The 26139-nt window shown below is 36.3% G+C and overlaps 2 protein-coding genes across 7 annotated transcripts in view; both read right to left on the bottom strand.

Moving 5' to 3' along the window:
- Positions 1 to 218: 218 nt before the first annotated feature.
- On the bottom strand, positions 219 to 8217 carry Sa1 (stromal antigen). 2 transcript variants are annotated; one of them, XM_083051332.1, is made up of 19 exons: positions 8055 to 8217; positions 7722 to 7934; positions 7459 to 7619; positions 7187 to 7365; positions 6918 to 7091; positions 6644 to 6848; positions 6230 to 6559; positions 5188 to 6136; positions 4875 to 5108; positions 4606 to 4789; positions 4350 to 4527; positions 3962 to 4266; positions 3673 to 3884; positions 3431 to 3597; positions 3008 to 3059; positions 1329 to 1361; positions 1018 to 1194; positions 850 to 934; positions 219 to 765 (listed from the first exon to the last, which is right to left on the bottom strand). In XM_083051332.1, exons 2-19 carry the CDS (start codon positions 7904 to 7906, stop codon positions 748 to 750), a joined length of 3828 nt encoding a protein of 1275 aa, XP_082907458.1. In that variant the 5' UTR covers positions 7907 to 7934; positions 8055 to 8217; the 3' UTR covers positions 219 to 747. The 2 variants fall into 2 exon arrangements, with proteins under 2 accessions (XP_082907458.1, XP_082907459.1); XM_083051333.1 differs by having other exon boundaries at positions 7722 to 7953.
- Positions 8218 to 8731: 514 nt separating this feature from the next.
- Knockout (Stork-head domain-containing protein knockout) overlaps positions 8732 to 26139 on the bottom strand; it is a 79339-nt gene continuing 61931 nt past the window's right edge. For 3 of the 5 annotated variants that reach the window (XM_083051725.1, XM_083051727.1, XM_083051726.1), the window contains exons 4-8: positions 18147 to 18602; positions 14903 to 15109; positions 14275 to 14459; positions 13487 to 13966; positions 8732 to 12873 (exon numbers count right to left, since the gene is read on the bottom strand). In XM_083051725.1, the coding sequence (XP_082907851.1) occupies positions 11698 to 12873; positions 13487 to 13966; positions 14275 to 14459; positions 14903 to 15109; positions 18147 to 18602 (2504 nt within the window). In that variant the 3' untranslated portion in view covers positions 8732 to 11697. Of the gene's footprint in view, positions 12874 to 13486; positions 13967 to 14274; positions 14460 to 14902; positions 15110 to 18146; positions 18603 to 24238; positions 24624 to 26139 lie in introns of those variants that run through there. The other 2 variants (XM_083051729.1, XM_083051728.1) reach the window with 2 other exon arrangements.

Genomic DNA, 26139 nt, shown 5'->3' on the forward strand with positions numbered 1-26139 from the left:
TTATTCTTTCTTGCGATGTTAAATATTATTCTATGTTGGATGATGTATAAAATAATTTCAACCTTCTATAATACAATAATATGTAATAATTGTAAATAGCATATAACACATAAATAATATACTTTATAAATTCATATGAAACAGTTGAAAAGTTGAAATAAAAAGAGAAAAAATTTTCTTAAAGCAATCATTTTTATATAAAAAAATGAAATACATATATTGCATATTTTTTGTAATCTAACATACAATGAGATAAATCCAATCTCAAAAAACTCAAAAATTTCGCTTATGTATAATATAACGCTAATCTATTATAATAATTTGTCAATACCGCTCTCTGAAAGCTTTCTCATACCACACCTGTTTTGAATACGTATCACAATACATTTATCTAAATCCAAAAAGTAAATAAATCTTTTATGGCATTATATGCATGTTATATAAAATGGAACATATATATGTATATATACTATATTATTTGTATATAATATATGAGAAATAAGTTAATTAATTTCACAAAAGAAGAAAATTTGCTTACATATAATAATGTATTAATATTCATAGAAAAACTAAATTTTGCTTATATAATGTGCTGGTCTATTATAATAATGTATTATGTTCGCTTTGTAAGCTTTCCTGAAGCATCCATATAGTTAAGTATGTCTATAATTTTCAAATGACATACCTGAACACATATCACAATCCAGTTGTCTAAATTAAAGTAAAGCTTTTATGGACTATGTTTTCTTACTCAGAATCTGATTCCTGTAATAAATTAATTTACATTGTTATATAATTAACATTATGTAATTTATGATAGTTTTAAACTGCTATATCGCACAAACTTACCATATATTGTCCCTCGACATATCTGCCCGAATTCCTAGCGGTTCTTCGCAATTCCCTGTGCTCTACGTGCTCTTGACTTCTTCGTCTATGCAAAATTATGTTTTACTTACTGTATAATTTTGCAATAGATAATATATAACAGAACGAATTTAATCTTTCCACACTTACGGTCGTGACGACTGTATTTGTAATGTTTTAAGTCTATTATCGAGCTCATGTGGAGGACTTGTCGATGTATCTTCTATGTTCGCCAAAGGAGATGGTTGCATTTGTACGGTGTCATTATTCTCATAGAAAGTGTTTGTTTTAGGTCCACGTGTTATTACTACTTTATTAACCGGTAATCTGAAATAAAATTATACCAATGTGCTTATTAGATAACTGCATTGAACATAATCAATATTTCAGTTTATATACATTATTGCTATTTTTGTGTATCTGATTTATAAAATAACGTTAAGAGAGAATAAATTACTCACTGATTCTTCCGTGGACGCTTTTTTTTGTGTTTGCTGAAATGTGAAAACGTCCATTTTCAGGTGAAAGTACAATTATTGCTACAGAAATTTATTTAAAGGGACAAAAATATCTTAAAAGATTGTACATATATATGTACAATCAATTTGCAAGCTGATATTCAACTTTATCTCTGTATACATATATCTTTTAAATTATTATGTCATTTTCTGGATGAGAATAAAATTCGTTGTTAAAATCGATATAATATTAAGTGTAGAGATGAATAATGACACATACATTTTTATGAAAAGTATGATGGGTATAGAGAACGGCGTGTCGTGGAAAGGGAAATGTTGGCATAATTAATTTTAGGAAATATGAAAAACAAATGATTAATTTTCTTATACTTGATATTATATTGATGATTGATAAAAAGATTTGTTGCGCTTTTTTAATAATTGATAATTTTTAATTCTGATAAAGTAGGATTTAGGAGCGCTGGGAGTAGAAGGTCTTATTTGAAGTAATCCCACATATTTATTCACATATCTATTACCAATTTATATTATCAATATATAAAGAGAATACAAAGTTCTAAACTTACTTGAGTTTAATCACTCATTAAAATACACACATCGTTCTCTATGCACGATCTTTTTGTTTCAAAAATATGATCCAACAATATATAGGTATCCCTTAATAATTTCTTATTCTAGTTAAAGTGATTTGACATTAAAACAGGCACCAAGTATAATAAATTACATCAAGAATATCTTGTATAATTTTTGCCCCTTACATATACATTTTTAGATATACATTTAATATTTCTCTAAAAATATATACTCTTTAACTTTTATAATGATTGAATCACTTGTGAAAGGGATAAAATTACTACTCATGCAAACATAGCACAAATACAATTTCTGCGCTATATTTATTTATATATATATAAATATTTAAAAAGTGATATTTATAAATTAAGCACAAGCATGCAGCTGTACTGCAATAAGCGAGATCGCAAATATCTTTTTTTATAAGACAAAATGTAGATTATAGTATTTACTCAGTAATGTTTAAATCTTAATATTCAAATACTGCAAAATTATAATGATAATATCATATTTTAATATATATCAAAGTGATAATTAAGTTTACCTATATACTCGACTTGCTATTAGATCCTAGTTAATTTCTGCATAAATTCATTATAGCAATATGCCGTAATATTAAAATTACATAAGTAAATAAATTATAAATTATAAAGTATTAATAAAGCATAAAAAAAATGACAGTAAAATGAAAAAATATTAGTATAAAACTACTACCTCTACTTCTACAGATCTACACTTTGCAAGCAACATTAATATCTCATAGCAATAGTAAGAGAAGAAACATTCATATATGTGCAGAAACTGTATCTGCGCTTCTAATTTGATAAATAATACATATCTATATAGCATAGTTTACATACATTGCAAAAGCAAGTAAAGACAAGCATTTTATTTTTATAATGCGATGATAATCGAACGCAATTTAAATATTCAGTCATTCGATTTTTTTTTTGTGTTATCGAATTATATGTACCGAGCTATATGTTAACAGTTACTTGCAATTACAGTTGAATTTGTACTAATGACAAATATTTGATAGAATGGAATAATTATTTATATCATATTCTATTCGGGTACACCTAACTCACCCTGCAAACTCATGATCAGAACCTTCATCAGGTTCATCAGCTTCCTCTTCCTCTGTAAAAGAAATAAAATCATTTAAATGGTGAACGATTTTAAATACGATTTAAAATTAATATTTAAATCTTAATAGCTTTTTAATTACTATTATAAATGCAACTGCGCTTTTCCAATTATTCATGTTCGTTTTTACTATGACTCTGTCAAAGTTTCAATAAGAGTCTGAATTTATAACATCTATCAAAATCATTTTAATTTCACAAGGGAAAAAAAAATTAACATATATATATATACTTGCACAGTATTCAAAATTACAATAAATTTAACATTTCCTTGTTTAATTTAATTCTAGAAAATAAAATTGCATCCAAACTGACATCTATATATTAAGATACTCTTAAGATAATCATAATAAGACTATCTCTTACCAGCCAAGTGATCCTTCTTGCGCCTCGTGTAAGCTCGTTTACTCGTGACTGGAACTTGATCAGTTTCGCCATGTAATAAACTATTTCTGTACAAAAGTAAAGGCTGCCAATCTTCTCCTCGTGAAGACGGCATTCCAGCTTGTAATCGTCTATCCAGGAAATTGAGTCTGCACAAAATAACATCATAATAAATATAAAGAAATATTCTAAAAAGTGTATTGCATTCAATAATAAGTACTTACACAACACGTTTATCTTGTTTGAGAAGCTTATTCGTGAATTCTGACAGTATCTCGAGGAATGGTAAATTCGGTGGCGGACCTGTAGGATCCTGTTCGATACCGTCTGGTGGAGTAATAGCGAACAACACACCCGCACGATGCAAGGCGGTAATTGCTTCGCGATTTTTCACGGCATCCAAGCCGAAGGACAAGGCAAATCGCTTCGCGAGTTCCTAGAAATAATTAAAAAATTTCATAGATTTTAATACATTTCGTCTCATTATATATAAAACAGTACAATGGTAATTACCTTGATTGCAGTGAATTCTTCACTATTTCTGTTCACTTTGCCTTTTTCGGTCACTATCTCGTTGTACAAGATATTTAAGCTTTGTTGCATTGTCAACGCGCAATTCGTTTTGTTAATGTCTCTTGCTTTTCCCAACGTCGTTTTAATTATATCACCGTAATCGTTATAATATTTAACGTAATGTTTAAAAACATCGGCCGCCGCTTTCGTGGGGATCATATTGTAGACAATTAACTTGGAGTAGTTAGCTAAGAAATTTCTTCGTTTATGCAGTTCCTCGATTTTAGAATGTTCATCGTGTTCGTCTACAAAAGAAATTCATCAGTATTATATAAAATATAAACCAATAAAAATTTATTTAATGCATTTGATTCAGATATTCGCTTACCATCCTCCTCTTCGAAGAAGACATACTCTTGTATAAATCTGTTGAGCATGTTCTGCATTGCTTGGTCAGGTTCGTACACTAACTGATGCATCAGAGGATTAGTATGATTGGTCAGCTGATTGCAGAATACTACTAATAAGTCACATATCGTATTGTACGCTTTTTCCCTCAAGATCGCCTGTTCAGTATTAAATATGTAAGTATTGTTATAAGAGACATTAATCTCATTCTTGAATTATTAAAAAAGTATAATTACCACATTGCAATTGACGAAATGGCGCATTGAACCCATAAATGAATGCAACCGTTCCTTTAATTGCCGACATTCCTCTTCACCGTGACTGCCCGAATCCGAAGCTTCCATTAAATGATTTTGACCCCACAAAATGGCGAAGAAACATGCGCTTATACAGTATTTAACTGCCGTTGATGGTAAACATCTACAGAGCAATTTGATTTATAATACATTTGAATAAATATACAATTTTATGTAGAGTAAAATAATATAAGTATGAAAAAAGATACTTTGAAGGATCCTTTGCATCCTCTATGTCTTTGTATAGCGAGTCCCATATGTTCCATGGATTCATATTGTGAGAAGAATAAAATATAGAAACTTTTTTTAACGATTGGACAACGTTAAATATTTCATCTTCATCTGGCTCTTCATCTCCTTCAATCAAATTTCTATACTCATCGATCGCTTCTTTATATTTATTTACGATGGAGTCGATCAAAGTGGAACGAGCGACGTCACATCTACATGAAAATAAATTAGATATTTCTTCAAACAAATAGCATGTTCAATGTAAGAAGAAAGTAATAAAAATGTATATACCTGGTAAAAATAGCATGGCCTTCTATACACATATGTTCTAAAGTTTTAGATGCTGTATCTAAAACTTCATTATCATGCATTTTTTCAACAATCGCGTGGATTTTAGATAGTAAAGAATCTAAGTTTGTCTCTTGTCTAGATTTTTTATAAATATCCAAATCAAAATATTGCGGGATAGCCAGCAAGTTTGCCAATTTCTCAGGATCTGCCCTGTACTTGTCGAGTAACAGTGGTAATGTTTGAATGAAATGTTCCGTCAGCTTTTGCTTATCATCGTGAACTTGTTTAATTTCTTTCGCCGATAAAATTTTCCGAGTAGGTCCGCGACCAACAGGTGCTTCGCCCGTAGCGGCTTGCTTTATACAGCACACCATCAATTCGATAAGGGACGTTTCCTTCTGATTATCCAACGCCTCCTCGTCGGGACCAGCCTCCTCCAGCAAGAGATCCGTCATACACTCCCAGTCCTTCATCATTTGATTAGTTTCGATTAGAGAGTCAACCAAATACGCTCCGTGTTCGTGCAATTCAGATTCGATGAAAAATAAAACGAGATCGCGTATAAGAGGCGTATTTGGCAATCGTTTCTTGCCGCGTCTGGTCTTAACATCCGCTACGGCTTCATCCTCCGGACGGAATAAACGCTCGTTCAGAAATTCTCCGGCTGCCTGCGCGACCGCGCGATGCGACGAATAAACAAGTTCGTATACGTGTTCACAGTCTTTATCAGTGAGAATTTCCCTGTGGTGTTTTAAGATCGAGATAACTAGCTTCACAGCTTGTACGGCTACATCGTACTCCTTGTCCAACGTCATTGCGACGATTCTATCTTTGAATTTGCTTGTGAACAACTCAAGCTTCGTTTTTAACTCCTCCGAAGCGTATAATGGTTGCAATGCCTGCAGGCACTTGAGCCTAACTTCTCCGACTTTATCATGCAAAGTCCAGCCTGAAAAATTATATATCCAACATGAAAAACAATATATATATATGTACATAATTTCTATTTTAATATATGTAAAATAATAAAAATTCTTCCTACCAATATATTTCAAATATGAATCATCTAAGAAATTCTGATGAAACTTCTTCATCCAGACTCCGATTTCCGCCATGCAAATCGCGCGTATTTCCGGCAAAGTATCTCTGTATCTATGAACAAAAACAGACTTGAACATATATGTAAGCATATTTTTTATTTCGTCCATATTCTCTTCCAACTCCTTTCGCTTTGCCATCAGGGACTCTAATCTGTCTGCTGCCCTTTTCTCTCGGGCTTTCTGTCTTTCTGCTTCGTATTGGCGCTGTGTAATGTCCAAAGTTACGGATACAGCCAAAGCAACATCCACTAGAGCTGTCATTAATTTCATTGCTGCAAATAAAATTGTTATGTTAATATACACATATTTTGTTTACAGAATATAATTTATAAATACACAGTCTTTTTAAGATTTACCTGCAAGAGTTGCGGTATGCCTAAATGCTCTTACTTGGGAATCTGAGAGCCCAGTTAATAAAGAAATAACGTTATCCATTAAAAATTGATCATAAATGATAGAATACTGACACTGACGAACGAGAATTTGAACGAATTCACAGAAATTTGCACGAAACTTCTTCCACTGTTGTCCAGTCATTATCAAGGGATATTCGCCACTTTCCTGCAAAAAAAAATAGAATTAATCAAAACATAATATGTTATATATTATGATTTAATTATTAATACATACTTCATCAAATTCTTCAGTCATTTTGCGAATAATTGCCACATGCTCCATAGTAAGTTGCATCTCAGAAGTGATACGTCCTTTGCAACCACTTGCATTGATGAAAAATTGCATAAGCATAAGCAGTGCGTTTTCCCTGTTACTCTTGTACTTTTCTATCCAGTCATCAACAATGGTCTGTCAAACAATATTTATATATATTATAAAAAAATTTCAATATGCAAACATTCTGTTCCAGTTAATTTTGTGTTAATCATAATTAATCCTCTTACAGTGAGTGATGAACGATTGTTCCTAATAACATAGTACAGACTAGCTTCATCTTCCAAACTATGCGAATGATGTGCCCTTTTGCCACGTCCACGTCCTCCACCGCCTCTTCCTCTGCTGCTGGATTGTGGAGTATAATCTGTATCGACTTCTCTGTACTTGGGTTGCTGCACCATGCCTCCTTTAAAGTCAAACACATTGCAATCTTTCATATGACTCGCCAGAACATTTTCCATATAATTTTATATATACAAAAATGTATATTTGTATATACCACGCATCCTGGCACGTGTGTTCCTCGTGATTCTCATGTTAGGAGTGGCGGGTGTCATAGGAGCCTCAAATTCTGCCTGATTGTCAAAATTGTTCTGCTCCTGATACTGCTGTTGAGATGTGCTCGGTGAACTATAGCTCTCAGAGTAGTAATGTTCTGGACTACAAATATACAAGTATATAGTATATTACAATCGTGCTTAATAAATGATTAATAAAAAAAAGCGGGATTACATTGTTTATATAGTAAAACCAGACACATACGTGGGATTGCGCAATGGAGTTTGAGATGCTTGATATGTAGGCGTATAAGCATTATAATCGTTGGCGTCCCCGCCAGAATTGTCGTTCATCGGTGTCATCGGTGTCATCGGTGTCATCGGGGTCTCGTACTCTGGCGGCACCGGATCGTCCATCCGGATCCGCTTACCACCCCTTCTGTGCATCATCTCGCCGTTTATTTACGTTTAACCGTGCCTGACAACAAAATTCACATCTGAAGAGAAAAACGCACAATAAATCCATGAAGCAGCGAATCCCGCGTTTATCGGGATTTCTTTGCTAAGAATGTTAAGAAATTTTCACAAGCATGTATACCTTCAGATAAATCCTGCTAATAGAGTAGTCTTTCGTGCGGAAGAATATTCCTCGGTGGTTCTGACTTTTGTAATTGTAATGTCAAAAACACATACAAAATCAAGTTTGAACCGCTCATCTTTTGCGTCTTTCGCCAGTCAACGCCATCTTGACTTTGATGGTATATTCAGGAGTGCCAACGCAAGAATTTATAAATATAGCTAAGAGGTAGGGATATTCCGGAATTGTCCAACTATCGACCTCTACCCAACGATTTCATTGGCTGCTCGATAGGGAATCTCTATCGAGCAGCCAATGAAATTGTTTCATGAGAACGCGTCTTGCGATGACGTCGTTTTTTTTTACTGTTATAATTTTGAATTCTTATCTCTCTCGTTATTAGTTGGTGTGTGTAATTTTTGTGTGCACGGTACGTGAACGCTCCTGCGTTTGCTAATTAGCATCTAATAATAATCGAAGGTAATTGGAATGTAATGCTTCTACGCGCTGAAGAAATCGATTCTTTATACAATCTAATATGTACTTTGTCAATTTTCAGAATGCGGTCGACTAATTTCCTGAAACTTTCTTCTTTCTTTCGAGATGCCGGGTGATTAGATGGCGAGTGCAACTTTAACGAAGCTGTTTGAACTGCGGACCGGTGAGACCGGTGAGTGCATTAATGATAAAATAATGAATTCTCTTCACTCATTCTTTATTATTCATATGTATATATATATATATATATATATATATATATTTCGTTGTTATATAATGAGTCGTAAGATTATACAATGATCCTCTACAAGTTAGTTTTGATAAAGAAATAAGAGGCGAGGATTCGAGAATCGTTACTCTATTCACGGATGCCGACTTTTTCATAAAAGTAAAATTTTCTCATCTTGAACACTTCAAATTATTAATAACATTTTCTATTTCCATGAAATTATTTCAATTTTATATATTTACTTCTCTGCATTTGTTTATAAATTAAATTAAATTAATAATAAAAATTAATATTAATATTAATAAAATTTAAAATATTAAGAGATTTATTTATATATTTTATATCTTGAATCAATTATTGAATAAATTGTTATAAATAATAATTTTTTAAATAAATTTTCATAAATTTCAATAAGATAATTAATATATATATATATAATCCATAATTACATAATTGATCGCAATAATATATAATTATATAATAATAATCAACAATAAGCGCGGCTCAGACTCGAGAAATTATGAAAAGTTGGCGTCTTCATCCTTGAAATAGAGTGGGTGATAATTCTGAACCCATCACTGATCGGTTAATTTGCGATACGGAGTATGAAATGTACAAAGCAGAGACACATGTCTCTTTTTCTTTTTTTTTTTTTTCTTTTCTCCCAATACTTATATTTAATTGCCTACCATTTTTAACACTACACAGAGAGAATTTTCTCTTAGAAATCACCCTGAAAATCATGGTAATCGTGGGACAATATGGTATGGAAAGAATTTATGAAAATTTCTCCGATCAATATTTATCACAATAAACATAATAAATATCTACACGTTAAAATATAAAACATGTTTGAGTAATTTTACCATGCAGTTTAGTAAAATTAATCAAACATGTTTTATTGTGATAGATATTATTATTTTTATTGTGATAAATATTAATCAGAGAAATTCTCATAAAATTCTTTCCATACCATATTGTCCCATGATTACCATGATTTTCAGGGTAAATTCTAAGAGAAAATTCTCTCCGTGTACGGTTACGCTTTGCATTACTTTCTTTCTTGCAATTTATTTGCACGATTTTGCGAAATCGTCGTCGAAACCGGCGAATCGCCGTGCGAATTAATTAAGGCAGTTGTTTTATTAAGTACTACGATAAGTTTTGGCACTTATAGATTTACGATTGCACTAATTACGAATGGTACCGACTGCGTTCCAAGAGAAAACGCTCTTTTTTCTACACTATGTATAATATATATGTATACTTGATATATATCAAATCTTCGCTACGTAGCGCGAGAATTAAAACTCTTGTATTTTATACCTTGCTGCATTATGGGTTTCTTGGGGACGGCATAACGATTAATATATTAATTACTCGCGCTTATAATAATATGCCCAATAATGCGCGGCTACCCAAGTAGCAAAAAAAGTATACAAAATTTTTAAACTCATTTTCAAAGATATTTTTAAAATGTTAAAATAATTGGTTAAGTCCCTTTTTATTCATTTAAAAAAAATGTTTATTTTAACGTTAATGTAATATAATATTTATTTAACGTTTATATTAAATATTAAATATTTTATTAATATTTTATTAATGAAATATTAAATATTTAATGTTAAATTAATATTTATATTACATTAACGTGAAAATAAACGTTTTTTTAATGAATAAAAAGGGACTTAACTAGTTATTTTAATATTTTTTAAGTATCTCTGAAAATGAGTTTTAAACATTTTTTATATATTTGATTACTACTTGGGTAATTAAAAGGCAGGCATTGTTCCCCGCTTTATTGCGATATTATTGTTCGAGGAATTATTGTTTTGTGTCGAGAATTTCGCTATATATAAAATTTTCACTGTACCATTTGCACATATACTACTTTACTATAAAAAACCTGAAAGTCCTTATCGCTGTATTGCAAGTAAAATAATATTAAATATGTCTCTAATGTATAAATGTATAATCGCGTGTATAGAATGGCAGTGTTTTAATTCGGAAAAATTTTCATGTTTTGTGAAATTTGTTCACTTGTGGATCACGTTTAACTGTTATATATGAGATATTGCTTTGACAAATCGCTTTAGCTAGAGTAAAGCGATGCAAAACTATCAAAACGCGTATCCCTTGAATTAATGTGTATATTATAATGTGGAAATTTGAAAAGAATTTAAAAAATCTAAAATATATATGCTCGAATTTTCAAATCGATCTTACATTATCTTTGCGATCTTTGAATTTATAAAATACGGATGAGTGTTATATCCGTTTATATGCTTGAGCAATGAAAAAATCTAAGTTTTCAATCATGCTTATAGCACATTTTTAAATACAGAAGATCAGACGAAATGCGTTTCATACATCTTTTTTGTATCATTTAGTATTTAGTTATACAAATTACATATGACAATTTAATTTAAAAATTCAATATTTATAAAATTCAGTAATATTTAATATATTATTTAATATATCCAATAGTGGACACAATTTATTTAGAGATAACATTTTTAAGAGACGGTCTTTATTAAGACAAACAAGATTAAAAACTTGATCGCATTTTGGCCTGATCTGATCTTTCTTATACAGTATTTGTTTTAATAATACATGGATTGGCACAGCGATTGTTCGAAAACACAGATGCTCATTAAAAAAACGGAAGAGAGAGTACATACATAAGTGACAGATTACTGGTAACTGTTACACGTGTTTCGTGTATAACATTTTTTGTGAACGCAAAATCTGTATAGCCTTTAAAAGAAAAGTAACTCCCTATCTTACAATTAATGTAGCAAGGCGCGTTAGCGACGTTTATTCTTCGATGTTGTTCACCTCGAGGCACGTTGTTTTTCATGGATGCAATAGTCAGATGCAAAGATCGAAAATTCCTTGCCTTCATTTGTGACATTAATAATCAACGAGGATAAAATTTCAAACGAGGCCGAAATCCGTGTGAACAGTGACGTCACAATTGTTAGGCTTATCGGCGGCTGCCATGTTCACCTCCACCAGAGTATCCACGCTGTTGATCGGGCAGCCTTTGAGGATTTTCTGCGCCGCCAGACTGGTGAACTGAACCTGCATGTCACTAAGACTGGGATAAGAGTGCAGATCCGAGCCTCGGCTCACGGTTTTCTCCAGATTCGGCTCGGAACCCTGCGGAGCCCGTTGCTGCTTTGCTGTCTCCAGATTTTCGATGTAGACGTCGTTGAAAGAGCCACCGAAACCGTCGTACGATTTCGTGGGCGACGGCGGATTCGAGGCGATGTTGTTCTTCGAGCCGGGACGCAGCAGGTTGCGATAGCTCAGCGCGTCCTTCGATAGCGACAGGCTGAGTTTGCGCGAGTTATTCATTGCGTCGTTAGTGTTCTTCGTGGTGGACAAGGCGGCAGCCTCGTGCACTAAGGCGTTCTTGTCGACGTTGTTGGTGGAGCCATCGATCAAATGAGCCTGACTATTGTTCAGGCGATTCGTCAATTTCAACTTGTTAGGCACTTCCTCCTCGAGCTTCGGCTTATTCTCCTTGTCAGATTCCGATAGTAGAAGACTCGTTTTGAGTTCCTTCGATGTATAGAGCGACGACGGACGCTCGGCCTTGACCGAGCATTTGTTCAACTTCTCGTCATCTAGCTTCGATTTGAAGAGCTTCTCATCGTCCACCCGAGTCTTGTAAGCCTTCTCGGCCACCAGTTCTCTCTCTTGCTTTTCCTTGCAATCGATTACTTCCTTCTCGGCAATCTTCGTCTTTACCGTGCCATTCTCGAAGGTGATCACGGACCTCATCGGCGAGTTGTTTTGTTGAACGTAGATCTTCGTGCCAGGCGAGCCGGAAATGGTCGTCGTGCTGGTTGTGTTAGAAGCCAGCGTCACGCTATTCTGTATCGTCCGTTGCTCCTGCGACGACGGGCTCAGATTAGTGGACACCTGAAGAGTTATCGAGTTCTGCGCCTCTTGGAGAGGAGTCAGCGAACCTTGCTGAACGACTTTGAGCGGTGATGATTTCGTCGACAACGTGGCCGTTTTCAATGGTGAACAAGTCAGCTTCGTGCTAGATACTGACTTGCCACTAGAGTGAGACGAGTGACCCGATGAGGTTTTTTGTAATACCTTGAAACAATAAACCTTTCATTATTACAGATAAAACAAAAAATTAAAAAATTAAAATTACAAAGATTAATCATTTAACTTTTACCTAGAAAGAATAAAATTTTATATAATATTGCAAGATTTCCATTTTTTTTAAATAAGTGATATATAATATATACACTGAGAGAATTTTCTCTTAGAATTTACCTTGAAAATCATGGTAATCGTGGGACAACATGGTATGGGAAGAATTTTATGAGAATTTCTCTGATTAATATTTATATAATAATATCTATCACAATAAAACATGTTTGATTAATTTTACTAAACTGCATAGTAAACATATTTTATATTCTATTGTAATAGATATTATTATTTTTATTGTGATAAATATTAATCAGAGAAATTCTCATAAAATTCTTTCCATACGATATTGTCCCACGATTACCATGATTTTCAGGGTAAATTCTAAGAGAAAATTCTCTCTGTGTATTATTTATATATTACTATATATTTATATATATTATGTATTATATATTATTATATATATAATTTTTTTCAAAGAAAGATATATACGCGAAAATATATTGTTTTATATAAATATTTATAACAAAATATTAATTTATATTTATACCTTATGTTGTGGAGAGCCGTTAGCCGATTTACTGCCGCCGTTGCTAAAGTCGTGACTCGGTCTTCTAGAGTTGGATTGCCTAGTGTTGGGCCTGCCCAACGTGGTTGTTTTAGCCGGACTCGCGTTCATCGTTCTAACCGAACCCGAGCTGCCGCCGCTTCTACTAGGCGATGAGTTGGTCGAATTTTTATCGTTTTGCGCTTGATTACGTGCTTGATAGGTCTCCTGATTAGTTGTGCTAGTCGGTAAAACGGATGCTCTGGACGTGCATCTGCTCAGACTGGAACACTTGGATCTCGGTAGAGTAGAACACGGTGACCGATGCCTTCGAGAGCTCCTTGGCGTCGAGTTGGCCAACAAGCTCGAGGAGTCACCGCTGGGTTGACGTCGATGTCGCCTCGGCAAAGTGGCTGATCGCATCGAGCTCGAATCGTCCCACACTTGAAAACTGGCTTGCGACTGGTCGAGACCTTCCATCATCTGAAAATAGATTTATTCGATCGATGTCATTTCTTTAAAATTCTTGGGAATCATTCGTTTCCAATTCAATCCTGGCAATTATTCACTTCTAATTTAATTTCAACTAAACCATTTGCTATCTTCAATATTATCAAATTTCCAAGTTCGTTGTTATTAATAGCTTATTATTAGAATATATTGTCGCATCAAGATTTTTTATTAACTGTCTGGGGGAACCGGTTAATTAGCCTCGCGGCGTTAGAGAAGTACTATGTAAGAAGTTTTATTTCACTAGTTCTTGTCAAGGAATATACTTGTATGCGACTTACCGAAGGGCTGGCGGCCCTTGTCTGCGTGGCAACGCTGTGCAAATGCACAACACGCGGATTAAACCACTCGGTGGGGGGATACTGAGCACTGAAAGTGCCCATTAACGGTGTGCCCTTCCTCCGTGTGCTCCGCCGAAAGAGCCTGGAGAGCAGGCCTATTTTCTCTGAAAAAATCCCAGAAAAGCCTTGAAGAAGGGATTTGGATTTGTTGCGCTTCATTAGAAGATAACGAGGATCAAGGAAGGGTTTGCCAGCTACAGGGTGACTAAAAAGCTTTGATTTCGGTTATTATATTATACGATCTATACACATGAAACACTTTCATAATACCTTGTTCGTAATTATTTCACTATATCGGAATGATTATTAGTCGCAAAGAAATTTAATAAAAAATCGTCCAAGGCATAATGCAACGAATAAAAGTCTATCTTGCGAATTGATTTAACGGCATATTGCTTGAATATATATACATATATATATTTAATTACATATATACAAAGCAAAACTCTGTCTTTGAAAAAAAGCAATTTTATATGCGATTAATTTAAAAAAGCATTTTTAAATCGATTCACTTATAATTTAAAGCAGTCACCCATCACCACGCAATCCCTTCCTCGATCAGACTTACTGGTTGGACTGTGAGGCGCGCTATCCGTGCTGGCGTATTCCGCGCTGGAAGACGTATCGCTCCTTTCGGGTCTTCGCGGCAGGGACCGCGAACTTCCGCTTCTGTGCAAACGTCTGGCCGAGCCCCAGAGCCGTAACGAATGTCGCCTCTCGAGACGGCCGGGCATCGACCGACACCTGGCGAACAGGACCTTGTCGTTTGGATTTCCTGAAGTAAAGATAATCCAAATTATTTCTAACGAATGTAAAAAAGAAAACATTATATATTATCATGATATTATTACAACATAAAGGAAATAAAACGATAAGTAATGTTCAATTCGAGAAGAATGATTTTTATATTTTTTAAATTTAGTTGTCTTTATCTTATACATTCTTTAGACATCATAACATTTAAATAAAATATGAATATTCGTAAAAATACATCGGAAAAACGTCGCGTTAGATGGAGATCGACACCTTCGCGTCTCACGCAAATATCAGAACGGCGAGACGACGCGTTGCTTCGGCTAAAAGGGTTAATATAAAGAGCGAGGTACGCTCGCGATTGCTGCGCAACTACGTTCTCAAAAAAAGAAAAAAAGGAAGGAGGGGGGAGAAAAAGAAAAAAAAACAAAAAGCGGAATACCCTCATTCCTGAGAGTTTCATCTTGGTACATAGCCACGGGCGATACGCCGACGTACCGGCCGACGACGAGTGGGTTACCAGCGTGAGAATCAGCCGAGAAACGAGTAAGAGAAAAGTAGGAAGATTATATACGTGTGGTCCTCTGTCTTCCCTTCTTCACCCCGCGTGATGTCGACAGCGTATGTAACGGTAGACAATGTCGTGACCAATAGCTAATATATCGGTTGCGTTAAACGCTTTCCAGGCATATCGTCGGTTTCTCTATCTCGTTACCTCTCTCTCTTTCTCTCCCTATCTCAAACGTGTGCCGTGCCGAGAGATGCTGGTGATTCTATTTTCCGCGTACAGACACTCGATGCACATAAAAAAAAGAACATATGAATCGCCGCAAGAAATTTCCGCATACCCCGTTTTGATATAAATAACTCGACATATCGCGAGACGCAAAAGCTTTTTATCAAAGATAATTAAAGAAAAAGCGCATAAGTAGCTCGTTGGATTCGCATCGCGCTAATCAGAGTTACAATTGTATCGCGATTTTTTTTTTTGTTATGTAATCAAAGATCGGCTCGGGATCGCGCAACGTTTCTTCGATACGAATCGTTGAGAGCAGAGAGATGGAGAATAAGAAACGTGGATATATATGCGAGAGAACGAATGCGATTCTATCTCCCGGGATTTCCGCGAACGTGGCGAAAAAAGCGAAATTAAGATAGCACGCCGATTTTTCGTACGCGGTTGCGAGAGGAATTGACGATCTTCCGGCGACGGGGACTGTGATGCGTGGCTACCAAGGACGACAACAACATAAACGCTCTCCCGACCCGTCCGTCGAGTCGCGACGAGAAAAAGACCTCGGAGAGTGAGCAGCTAGTGGACTGCTCTCCTCCTGGACACAATCGGAACGTTTCCCGAACACGTGCCGAACGAGTTTGCCCGGACCGACCGACCGGTCTGCCGGTGCGAGCGAATTCCTCGTCGCGAGTTTACGAGGGCTCCGACTTCCTGTGCATCCTTGCACCGTGAGAGACACGGCGAAAGCGATCTTCTCTTTAGACTTTGGTCTCGACCGCACACGCGTTTATTTGTCCACCTTTTATGCGCGTCATCGCGAAAATTACACAAGATGTTATAAGTGTGCAGGCAAATATATACATATATGTCTGTACATTTTATGCTGGTCTGCGAAATATTTATGATTTCTTGTCTATAACTACTTAGTCTATATTACAAGAAATAATTTCTGTAACAAAAATTTCTCCATCCTATCGCGCTAAATTTAATATTTTCCTGAAACATAATTTTGATCGTAATGTACGTTCATATACTATGAACCGTGAAAAATGTTATCGAAGCGTTTAATTCGCTTAAGATCGACAACGTTATAAGTTTACAATTAATGATCGCGATTGATATCGCGAGATACGGTGATTCAAACGGGAAAACTTTCCCTCGCGGATAAGTCTCACGCACCGCAGGAGACAACGGGAGATACGCGACACTCTAATAAGACGCAGAGAACTCCGCGACTATTACTGAATGAAGACGAAAGCACGTTAATCACGTCGTCACTCGACACTCTCTTTCACATACATGCTATACAGTGTGTGTGAAACTGGCGTCTAATTTCGTGGAAATTCATAAATAATTAAGAGTTCTGGCTTTATTTTCAACAATTCTAGACTTCTTAATAATTTAAACAAATATTAGTTCTGACCATTAAAGCAACGAAAATGCCTTGGGATAAACTGAGACACCAACTTCAGCGTCTCACCTTGTCCTACGGCATTTTCCTTATCAGTAATTATCAGGATTAAAAAAATTTATAATTTTTCTACATGAGTTCTAAAAAGAGTTCTGCCTTCTAAAAGCAAAAAAAAATATTAATTAAGCTAAAATAAATTGCTCTAATATATGTATGTATTTTATTTGTTATTACAGGTTCTCGCAGTCAAACTTGCATGCAGCTTATCAGCAATAATACCTGTATCGAACGGATCGTTGTTTCGTGTTTTCGATTATAGTTTCCGCATCGTTTTTTCTCATTGCAAGTGCAATGTACGCGAAATACGCGTGTGTCTCACGCGTCGCGTCGGGAGTGCCGTGTAAAGTTTCGCGAGTGTCGTGAGTGCTCAGTGCTACGAAGGACCAAGAGAGGAGGAGGAGGCCCGGGGAGGCATCAAGCGACAGTAGGGCAACTGTGAGGTATGCAAAACGAAAATTTAAAAAATACACACACGCACACACATGCATATACATAATTTAAATATGCATATACATAATTTGAATATTTGGTTTTCAGATCAATGCTGTGTACTACAACTCCGCTATTGCACGTATCGGTGAGTGAGAAATTTGTTTATTTGATAACATTTCTATAGCGGTAATGGGGATATATGAAGCTGGCATCTCATTAGCAATCTAATTTCGCGCGATTTTACATTTCGTAGCTAAAATAAATGGCGAAAAAAAAATTTAAATAATTTTCTTTAAAAGTCTTTATCGCGGCGCAAATTATACACGAACCATTAGCGGTTTTTTGAACTTTGTCTCTCGAGAGAACGATTCGCGAGATGACGTCAGGTTCAGAAAATAATCAACGTGAGAGTCGTCTTACCTCCGCAAATAACGTCCGCCAAGTTTGTCTGTACGGCCTGATGCGTAACATCGCCGTCTCGCAGAGTGAGCATCTCGCCGTGTACGAGTGCCACTGCTTCGTCGTTGCTCATCAACATGCTACCCTGACCTCTAGACCCGTTCACGTCCCTGGAACACCGCCTAGAGCTACCGGAGTCGCGTCTAAGCCTCTTGGTCTCCGGCGTTACGACGAAGTAACCCTGAGACGTGTGATAGATCTTTCGTTCTTGCATGAGCTTGGCTAGCGCGTCGTAAACGAGTTCTCGGCTGGGCCTCTGCATGGCTGGGAAGGCGTTTCTAAGGGCTGATCTGAGGGTGTCCAAGGTCGCCGCTTGCCTCTGGGAAGTCAACTCCAGAATGGCCCAGCACAGAGCCTCTGGCAGCGGCGTGAACTGACCTTGAGAAACTGGAGCCACCAGACAGTCCTCTATATCACCTGTAAAATAATAGATGTACAAAATTAGCATTCGATATAGCCGAGGCCGCGTTATTTTTCTAGGAATTAATTAAACGGCAAATTATCATCGCCCGTGTCTTACGTAATTTACTTTATGCTTCAATATAAATTTTGCGCCATTATGGTCCCGCGTACGTCATATATTTTACGACCGTCCGTCATATATTAGCTCCCTCGGGGATAAAATGAACGATGCGACGACGACGTTATTTTATATTTTCCATTTATTTATATAGTCGTCGCAATAACCTCCTATTTGTCTTATCATATAATCGCGTAATTTTATTTTCAAGGCTGGAACGTAATAGCTACTTAAATCCAATGACATTGCATTCATGTTGAAATTTTTTCAACTCGACCTCTCGCTTTTCATACGTGCACCGATTTCAAAGTACATCTCTTTAGGAAATACACACGGCGATGAAAGAGTCATGTTGAATTTTATGCTGCACTCGTGATCGCATGGATCACGGATTTCATGGGCGGAAGAAAAATATTCCAATTTACAAGCTAACTCGGATTCCTACAGCGAATAAAGTCAAAGAACAAACGCGATCGGTGAATATGAAAAAGACGGTGAATTTATTAGCCCCGAGACGGTCGTGGCTCGGATATAGAAGAATCGAAATCCTTATTCTTCCAGTCACGTTTTACGGTAACCTGGCGACACCGCGACTGCGTGCTCTTCTACATCTGGTTCACGCCCACAAAAAGAATATGGATTATTCTAAACCTGGGCAAGACCCCGAAATTCTCCGCGAGGCCCGTACTTGGTTCGACGTGCGACGAATTTCTTATGTCCCTTTCGATGTCGATACCGAGAAAATCAATGGATGTCAACGATGCGAAACGCGTGACATTTCTCTATATCGCGATAATATTATAATAATATATAATAATATACATTAATATATATATTAATATTTTTATTAATAAATTAATATATTAATATAATAAGATATTTTTTATAATTCTAATGAAAAGCCTTATACGTATAGCATTATATTTAGAAAATTATTTGCTTCATTAACAACTTATAATCAAGGTTCTCAAAGATAGAAAAATTTGGGAAATTTAAAGTGCTGGAAAATCGATTTTGTATATCGATGTCGACATAAAACATATAGGGAGATCTTTCTTAGATTCGCTAAAATATTTTAATCAACGTAGTCACGCGAAATGTCCATCAATAAAACTCAACAATGCATTCGCGAAGCCACTTGCTACGCCGATCGCGTATAATTAAAGGTTTCAGCCGACAGAGGAACTCTATTTGAAGTTCGTGCAATCGCGGGCCCGCCTTCTCTGCAGGCGCAACTCTACAATTTCCCTGCACGTCTGTCAACGGTTGCCTTTGTTGTTCGCGAACAGGACAAGGGAAAGAGCAGGTCTCCAATTACGCGTGTAACTAACGTGTAGAAAACGCCCGCTTCGCGAGCTCCCGTTAAACAATTGCCGTAAATAGGCCGAATAAGTCCGCCTTCTCTCCTAGTCCTCCTTTGCTCCTATTCTTTCAGCTTTACACCGACAGGTCGAGATATCTCGCTGTCCATTTCTACGTCTACGTCTTGACGCTTGATACACGCGTTCCATAAAAGCCGGGTCATACGCAAAAGGCATATTAGTCTCGACAATGTGCCTCTACTTTTCAGTTGAATTATTCTCACGCTCAATGCTCATTGAAAATGAGCTGAAAGTGTCTATTTAGACTTCGATTACGTATCACGACCATTTTTCGTCTTGGCGAAATTATTCTCACGCTCGACGTTCATCCGTCTACAATTTAGTTAATGGAATATAAAATATCCTCATTCATTCACAAGATATATTTCTAATCGCTTGTTACGTGATTTCGTTATCTCTTTTATTAATCGCAAATTAGCAAAATTTTCATGTTAACTATTTCAACCTCGTATTACATCTCTCTCCTCAAACACACACACATACATACATCGGTTGTCGGAATAGACGGTATCTATAAATGCTGGAAGCAGTCACAGTTTAGGTTTCATTCGCGCGCGAGATTTTATTCCCTGCGAACAAGCGGCATTAAGAAAAAATTGTACCGAGAGATCGCGAAGAAAACGAACCATGTACCACGGTTGCACAATTTTCAAGGAGCTTTGTCGACGACGGACGGAAAGACGGACGTCGGAGCGAGGCCAGCGGGATCGTGGAACCCGATACACGTCTCTGGGGCGTGGATGCTGGGCTCGCGCTCCTCGTCGTGAGAATCTCATCTCGAACGTGTCCCCCGAACGTGTTCTCCGCGCGTGTATCTACGTTATCTGGCACGCATTATCAGCGTGTGCTCCGAATTCGAGAGCTCGACCGGCGAATTCTTCTTTGCGAGAGACTTTCGCCCAATAAATTGGCGAGATTTTACTTCCTTTTTTTATACACCCTTTTCTCAGAAAGTATATATCTCTTTTATGGTTAAGTGACACCAATTTATTCGAAACGATCAAACGTCTTTTCTAGAGCGCGGCTTAATCTCTCTCTCTCTCTCTCTCTCTCTAACTCGTTTTAACTCGCTCTGGATTAAACCGGCGAAGCGTATTCGCGCAATTTCAGACGTACATACACAACGAACATCGACAATTAGATACGCGTCATAAACTTTCCGGAAAGCGTTCTGCATGCGTCAAACCGTTCCGCTCCTCGTTTTTGTTTCAGTGCTACGCGGCGCCGCGATATAAGGCCGCAACCGCCGCGAGATCGAGACGGACAATTTATGGCCGATGGACATTTACCACCCAACTAGCGGCCCTGTGTAAATGGCCATTAACGGTTTATTCTTATTTTTCATTAGGATGCTTTATAACCCGTCTGTATGTGCCTATGGGTAGAATTTAAAAGAACCGATCTCTCGCAGTGACGGCTGTTTCGATCTCTGCGTCGTCTCGCGCGCGCGGCTTTCTCTCGATCGAACATCTCGAGATACCTGCAACGTCATTTTCTTATGTATAAAGCCGCTCTTATTATCGCGGTACGCAAAGTGCTCTAAATAGAATCAAATAACTAGATCGTGTTCGTCTTTGTACTGTGTTTAGTTTCTCGTTTTTATCGCGCGCGAGCTAAAAAGAAAAAGGAAATTCGCGGTTCGCACAAAATGCACCCGCGATGCACTATGCGATGCATGAACCTCTAGCAGCGCCGACGACACCGATTCGGAGAACAGTAGAGATACGCCAAGCCGAGCACACCTGCCGACCTGCGGCGACCCTGTGAAAGGCTATTATTAGCAGCCTGCACCTTTCTATCATTCCACGAGACTTTATTATAATACTACTTCTTCGCGCTGCCCACGTAGACAGCATTCGTTTGGCGTCTCGAAGTAAAAGGTGGTAGTGCCGGGGCTGGCATTCGGTCGATTCGCGCCCACGTGAAAAATATATCGCGAAAATATCACCGCGGGTAGAATAGAAAGACCGCGGAGAGAGACAAGAGACGGAGGCTATGCCGCCGGAGAGAACGACGACTTCTCGAGCCGTTTCTCGAAACGGCGCGCGGCGCGATCACTTCCGGTACTGTACACGCTGCATATATACCCTTATCGCTGTGATCCATCGTGTTGGTCGGTCGACCCCCGCCGCCTTTATGGCCGCGCTCATGGGAAATGGCAAAGACCACTCGAGGAATCACCTCATCGTAACAAGACGACCTTTGGAGTCGCGTATATTCTCTCTCCTCTCGAGAGTCGGCGACTTCTCTCAGTCGTCTGATTATATGTAAATTCTTAAGACAGCACTACTTTATACCGCCGGCTATATATCGATCATGCGATTTATTCTCTCTCCCATTTGTTTACCTTACAGCGGCCTTGTTTTGTCGGATTGTTACGACAGCGCGTGCGAGAGCAAATACGGAAGTTATACATTAGATTAATCATACGTTAGATTGTTGATTACATAGTATATGGCGCTGATAGCATAAGCGAAAGCTATTTTACTCTTTCATGTACTATATATTTATCCAGGAGGTTGAATAAGCTCGAATAAGAAATTTTACTCTCTATATGGAGAACCATGTGTTTCCATAAATAAAATTCATTAAAATTAACGCGAGTTTAATTGATTTAATTAATTTTTTTACTAGTCTTTACATAAATGATAAGTTAATTAACTTAAGAGTCAATTTCCATCAACATTTGATTATCTCTAATCGTAAATTAAATAATTCTCTTTCTCTTTCTAGAACGTTGATTATAAATAAACGGATAATTTATAATTAAATATGAATAGTGCGAAACAACTTTACGAGAAGCTATCGATAGTGAAATTCTCAAGTGCATAAGAATAAAATGTATGAAAGAATGTACAATGCAATCCTCTCGAATAAGGCGTGGTTGGTTGGTAGCACCTTTATTACACGCACAGAGATCTTTCGTTTGTGCCTATCAAATTTATGCGTTCCCGTCAGCAGTCAATAATCCCGAATTGTTAACCGACTGTTTTGTTATCTGTGACACAGAATGCGAACGCAGTTATATAAGAGACTCGAGTCAATTATAAACAAGTATCGATACAGACAGCGCAGCATGCTGCTGTTCCATTGACGGAAATAAATTTTTCCATTTGAAAACATTACGCACCACGAATTGTATCCCGTCGTGACACGAGAAGCAAGTCGATATCAAATGGAGCACTCATTAAATTCAAACGCGCGAGCCCGATGTAACACGAATGTAACTGCTCGCCGTGATCGTTCCCGAGTATATACACGTAACATCAGTCGCAGAACACGATCCGGAACATTGAACATACATTGCACATACGGCGTGTCACGTTGTTCAGAAAATTAAGTCGTACAAGGTATCCATTCTGTATCTGGCGATGATACGAATCTCGGCGTTATTATTTTCGAATGACACTTTGCAGCGTGTAAACTTACTTAGGGGGGCTAAACCTTCGAGCGACCAACAAGTCACGAATAATCGCGCTCATAATTTTCTTAAAGAGTTATCGAATCCGGGTCGCGATAGTGTTGCTCAGCACTCGATTACGTACAGTGACGAACACTCTGTGTCCGTAAATGATTTTTGCCTAAGGCCAACTCGATCGATGATCGCTGAGATATCGCGTAAAATATCCGGTCTACGAACCAGAAACACCGTTAAACGATTAATGTCACATAGAATATTAATATACGCGTCTTGAAATATAAAAATTAATTTTTTTACGAAGATATATTAGAAAAAAAAATTTTTTTTTTTTTTTTAAATTAAAATCAGACTTTTTTCAATTGAATTCTGGAATATACGAATATTTCCAATTTTTAGGCAAAATTGAGCAAAATGATTCATTATATCGAGTGCGAAAAATTCATCATTAAATATTCATTCTACACACACAACGTAAGAAAATATACGTTATTATATTTTATAAAAGTTTTTATATTGGAGAAAGAATAAAGGAAATAAAAAAAATTACAGTGACAAACGCGTAGAATTCTTCATAATCTTCGATTTTGTACATAATGCATATCGTTCTTTAACTTAAATTCGAATAAGCTAATAAAGTAAAAAAAAAATCTTTTTCGATAATTGTTCAAGCAATTTTTACATCAACAAAAATTTTAATTAAAAATTTGATATTTAAAAAAAATGTACTCACACTTTTGTACGAAATCACATGGGCAGCGATAGATGCGAGAAGTTCGACCGAGTATTTGCTTTTCGCGGGATCCATTTTTCACTAATATGCATTTTACACCACGCACACGCCTACAACCTGCATGTGGTGTCACGGGCTGCGAATTCTTACGATCCTACGCAGGTGATGAGTGACGACATATCGCGCCGACAACGCAATATACATGCACATTTAACTGCCGCCTTAAATAAAGCTCTCGAGAGCTCGGAAGCGTGTCCTTAATCATCCAACGAAACGTCGTCGTAAAGTGTTCGTAAAGTCATCTCGGATTATTAACAAGAAATATAAGTTTTTATATTATCTGAATCTCGGACATATCATACATATGTATATATGTACACACCGAAAAGTTCGCGCGTATTATTATGCGCTATCATTCGATATAAGAAACAGAGAGCTTATACGGACTTTCTCTAGTCTCTCGCGCATCCATCGAATATAAGCCGTTTACTTCTGCGAGGAGGCACACACGAGTGTACACACGGATGCTGTCCGATGCTTCTAGAAGTACGCAAATACGCGATGCATACGCATACATTATCGGAGACAATACAGCCAAGTTATTACACGAGGCTATATTAATCGTGTCGCAAGGTATGCAAAAAAAAATCGCGGTTCTATTGTGTCATCGCGCATATGATATAGATTGCGGTCAAGCGTTTTCGCTCGTCAGGCCAAGGTGAGCCATTATGTCAGGAAATTCATTTTTACATCGTGCCATTTGCGAATAATGCGAATAACTTTGGCTGCGTCCTCATTAGCGGAATCGAAATTATCGATTTTAATTTTCTCCCATTTATTCTAGAATATTTCGATAGGTTTATTTTATATAGGAAACGAGTTCTTATTTTGCATCTTAAATACGTAATAAACGAACAATTTATCACTTCGAAATTTAAAAGAGGAGCTCTTTCGGTAGCGTTATAAATTAAATAATTTAAAAAGAAATAATTTGACTGTATCTGGCTGCATTCTTATTAGCGGAATCGAAATTTTCGATTTTAATTTTCTCACATTTATGGATTTTAGAGTATTTCGACAGATTTACTTTATATAGGAAATGAGTTCTTATTTTGCATCTTAAATAAGTAATAAACGAACAATTTATCACTTTGAAATTTAAAAGAGGAGCTCTTTCGGTAGCGTTATAAATTAAATAATTTAAAAAGAAATAATTTGACTGTATCTGGCTGTTTTCTTATTAGCAAAATCGAAAATTTTGATTTTAATTTTCTCACAGTTATCGATTCTAGAATATCTCGATAAGTTTACTTTACATAGGAAATGAGCTCTTATATTTTGCATCTTAAATAATCTTTTAATTAAACAAACAGTTTATCACTTTGAGATTAAAAAGAGGAGCTCTTTCGGCAGCGTTATAAATTAAATAATTTAAAAAGAAATAATTTGACTGTATCTGGCTGCATTCTTATTAGCGGAATCGAAATTTTCGATTTTAATTTTCTCACATTTATGGATTTTAGAGTATTTCGACAGATTTACTTTATATAGGAAATGAGTTCTTATTTTGCATCTTAAATAAGTAATAAACGAACAATTTATCACTTTGAAATTTAAAAGAGGAGCTCTTTCGGTAGCGTTATAAATTAAATAATTTAAAAAGAAATAATTTGACTGTATCTGGCTGTTTTCTTATTAGCAAAATCGAAAATTTTGATTTTAATTTTCTCACAGTTATCGATTCTAGAATATCTCGATAGGTTTACTTTACATAGGAAATGAGCTCTTATATTTTGCATCTTAAATAATCTTTTAATTAAACAAACAGTTTATCACTTTGAGATTAAAAAGAGGAGCTTTTTCGGCAGCGTTATAAATTAAGTAATTTAAAAACAGATAAT

This window comes from Prenolepis imparis, unplaced genomic scaffold (genome assembly GCF_030444845.1).
Source record: "Prenolepis imparis isolate NDT839.2.m4 unplaced genomic scaffold, iyPreImpa1.0 SCAF_12, whole genome shotgun sequence".
Classification (NCBI taxonomy): Eukaryota; Metazoa; Arthropoda; class Insecta; order Hymenoptera; family Formicidae; genus Prenolepis; species Prenolepis imparis.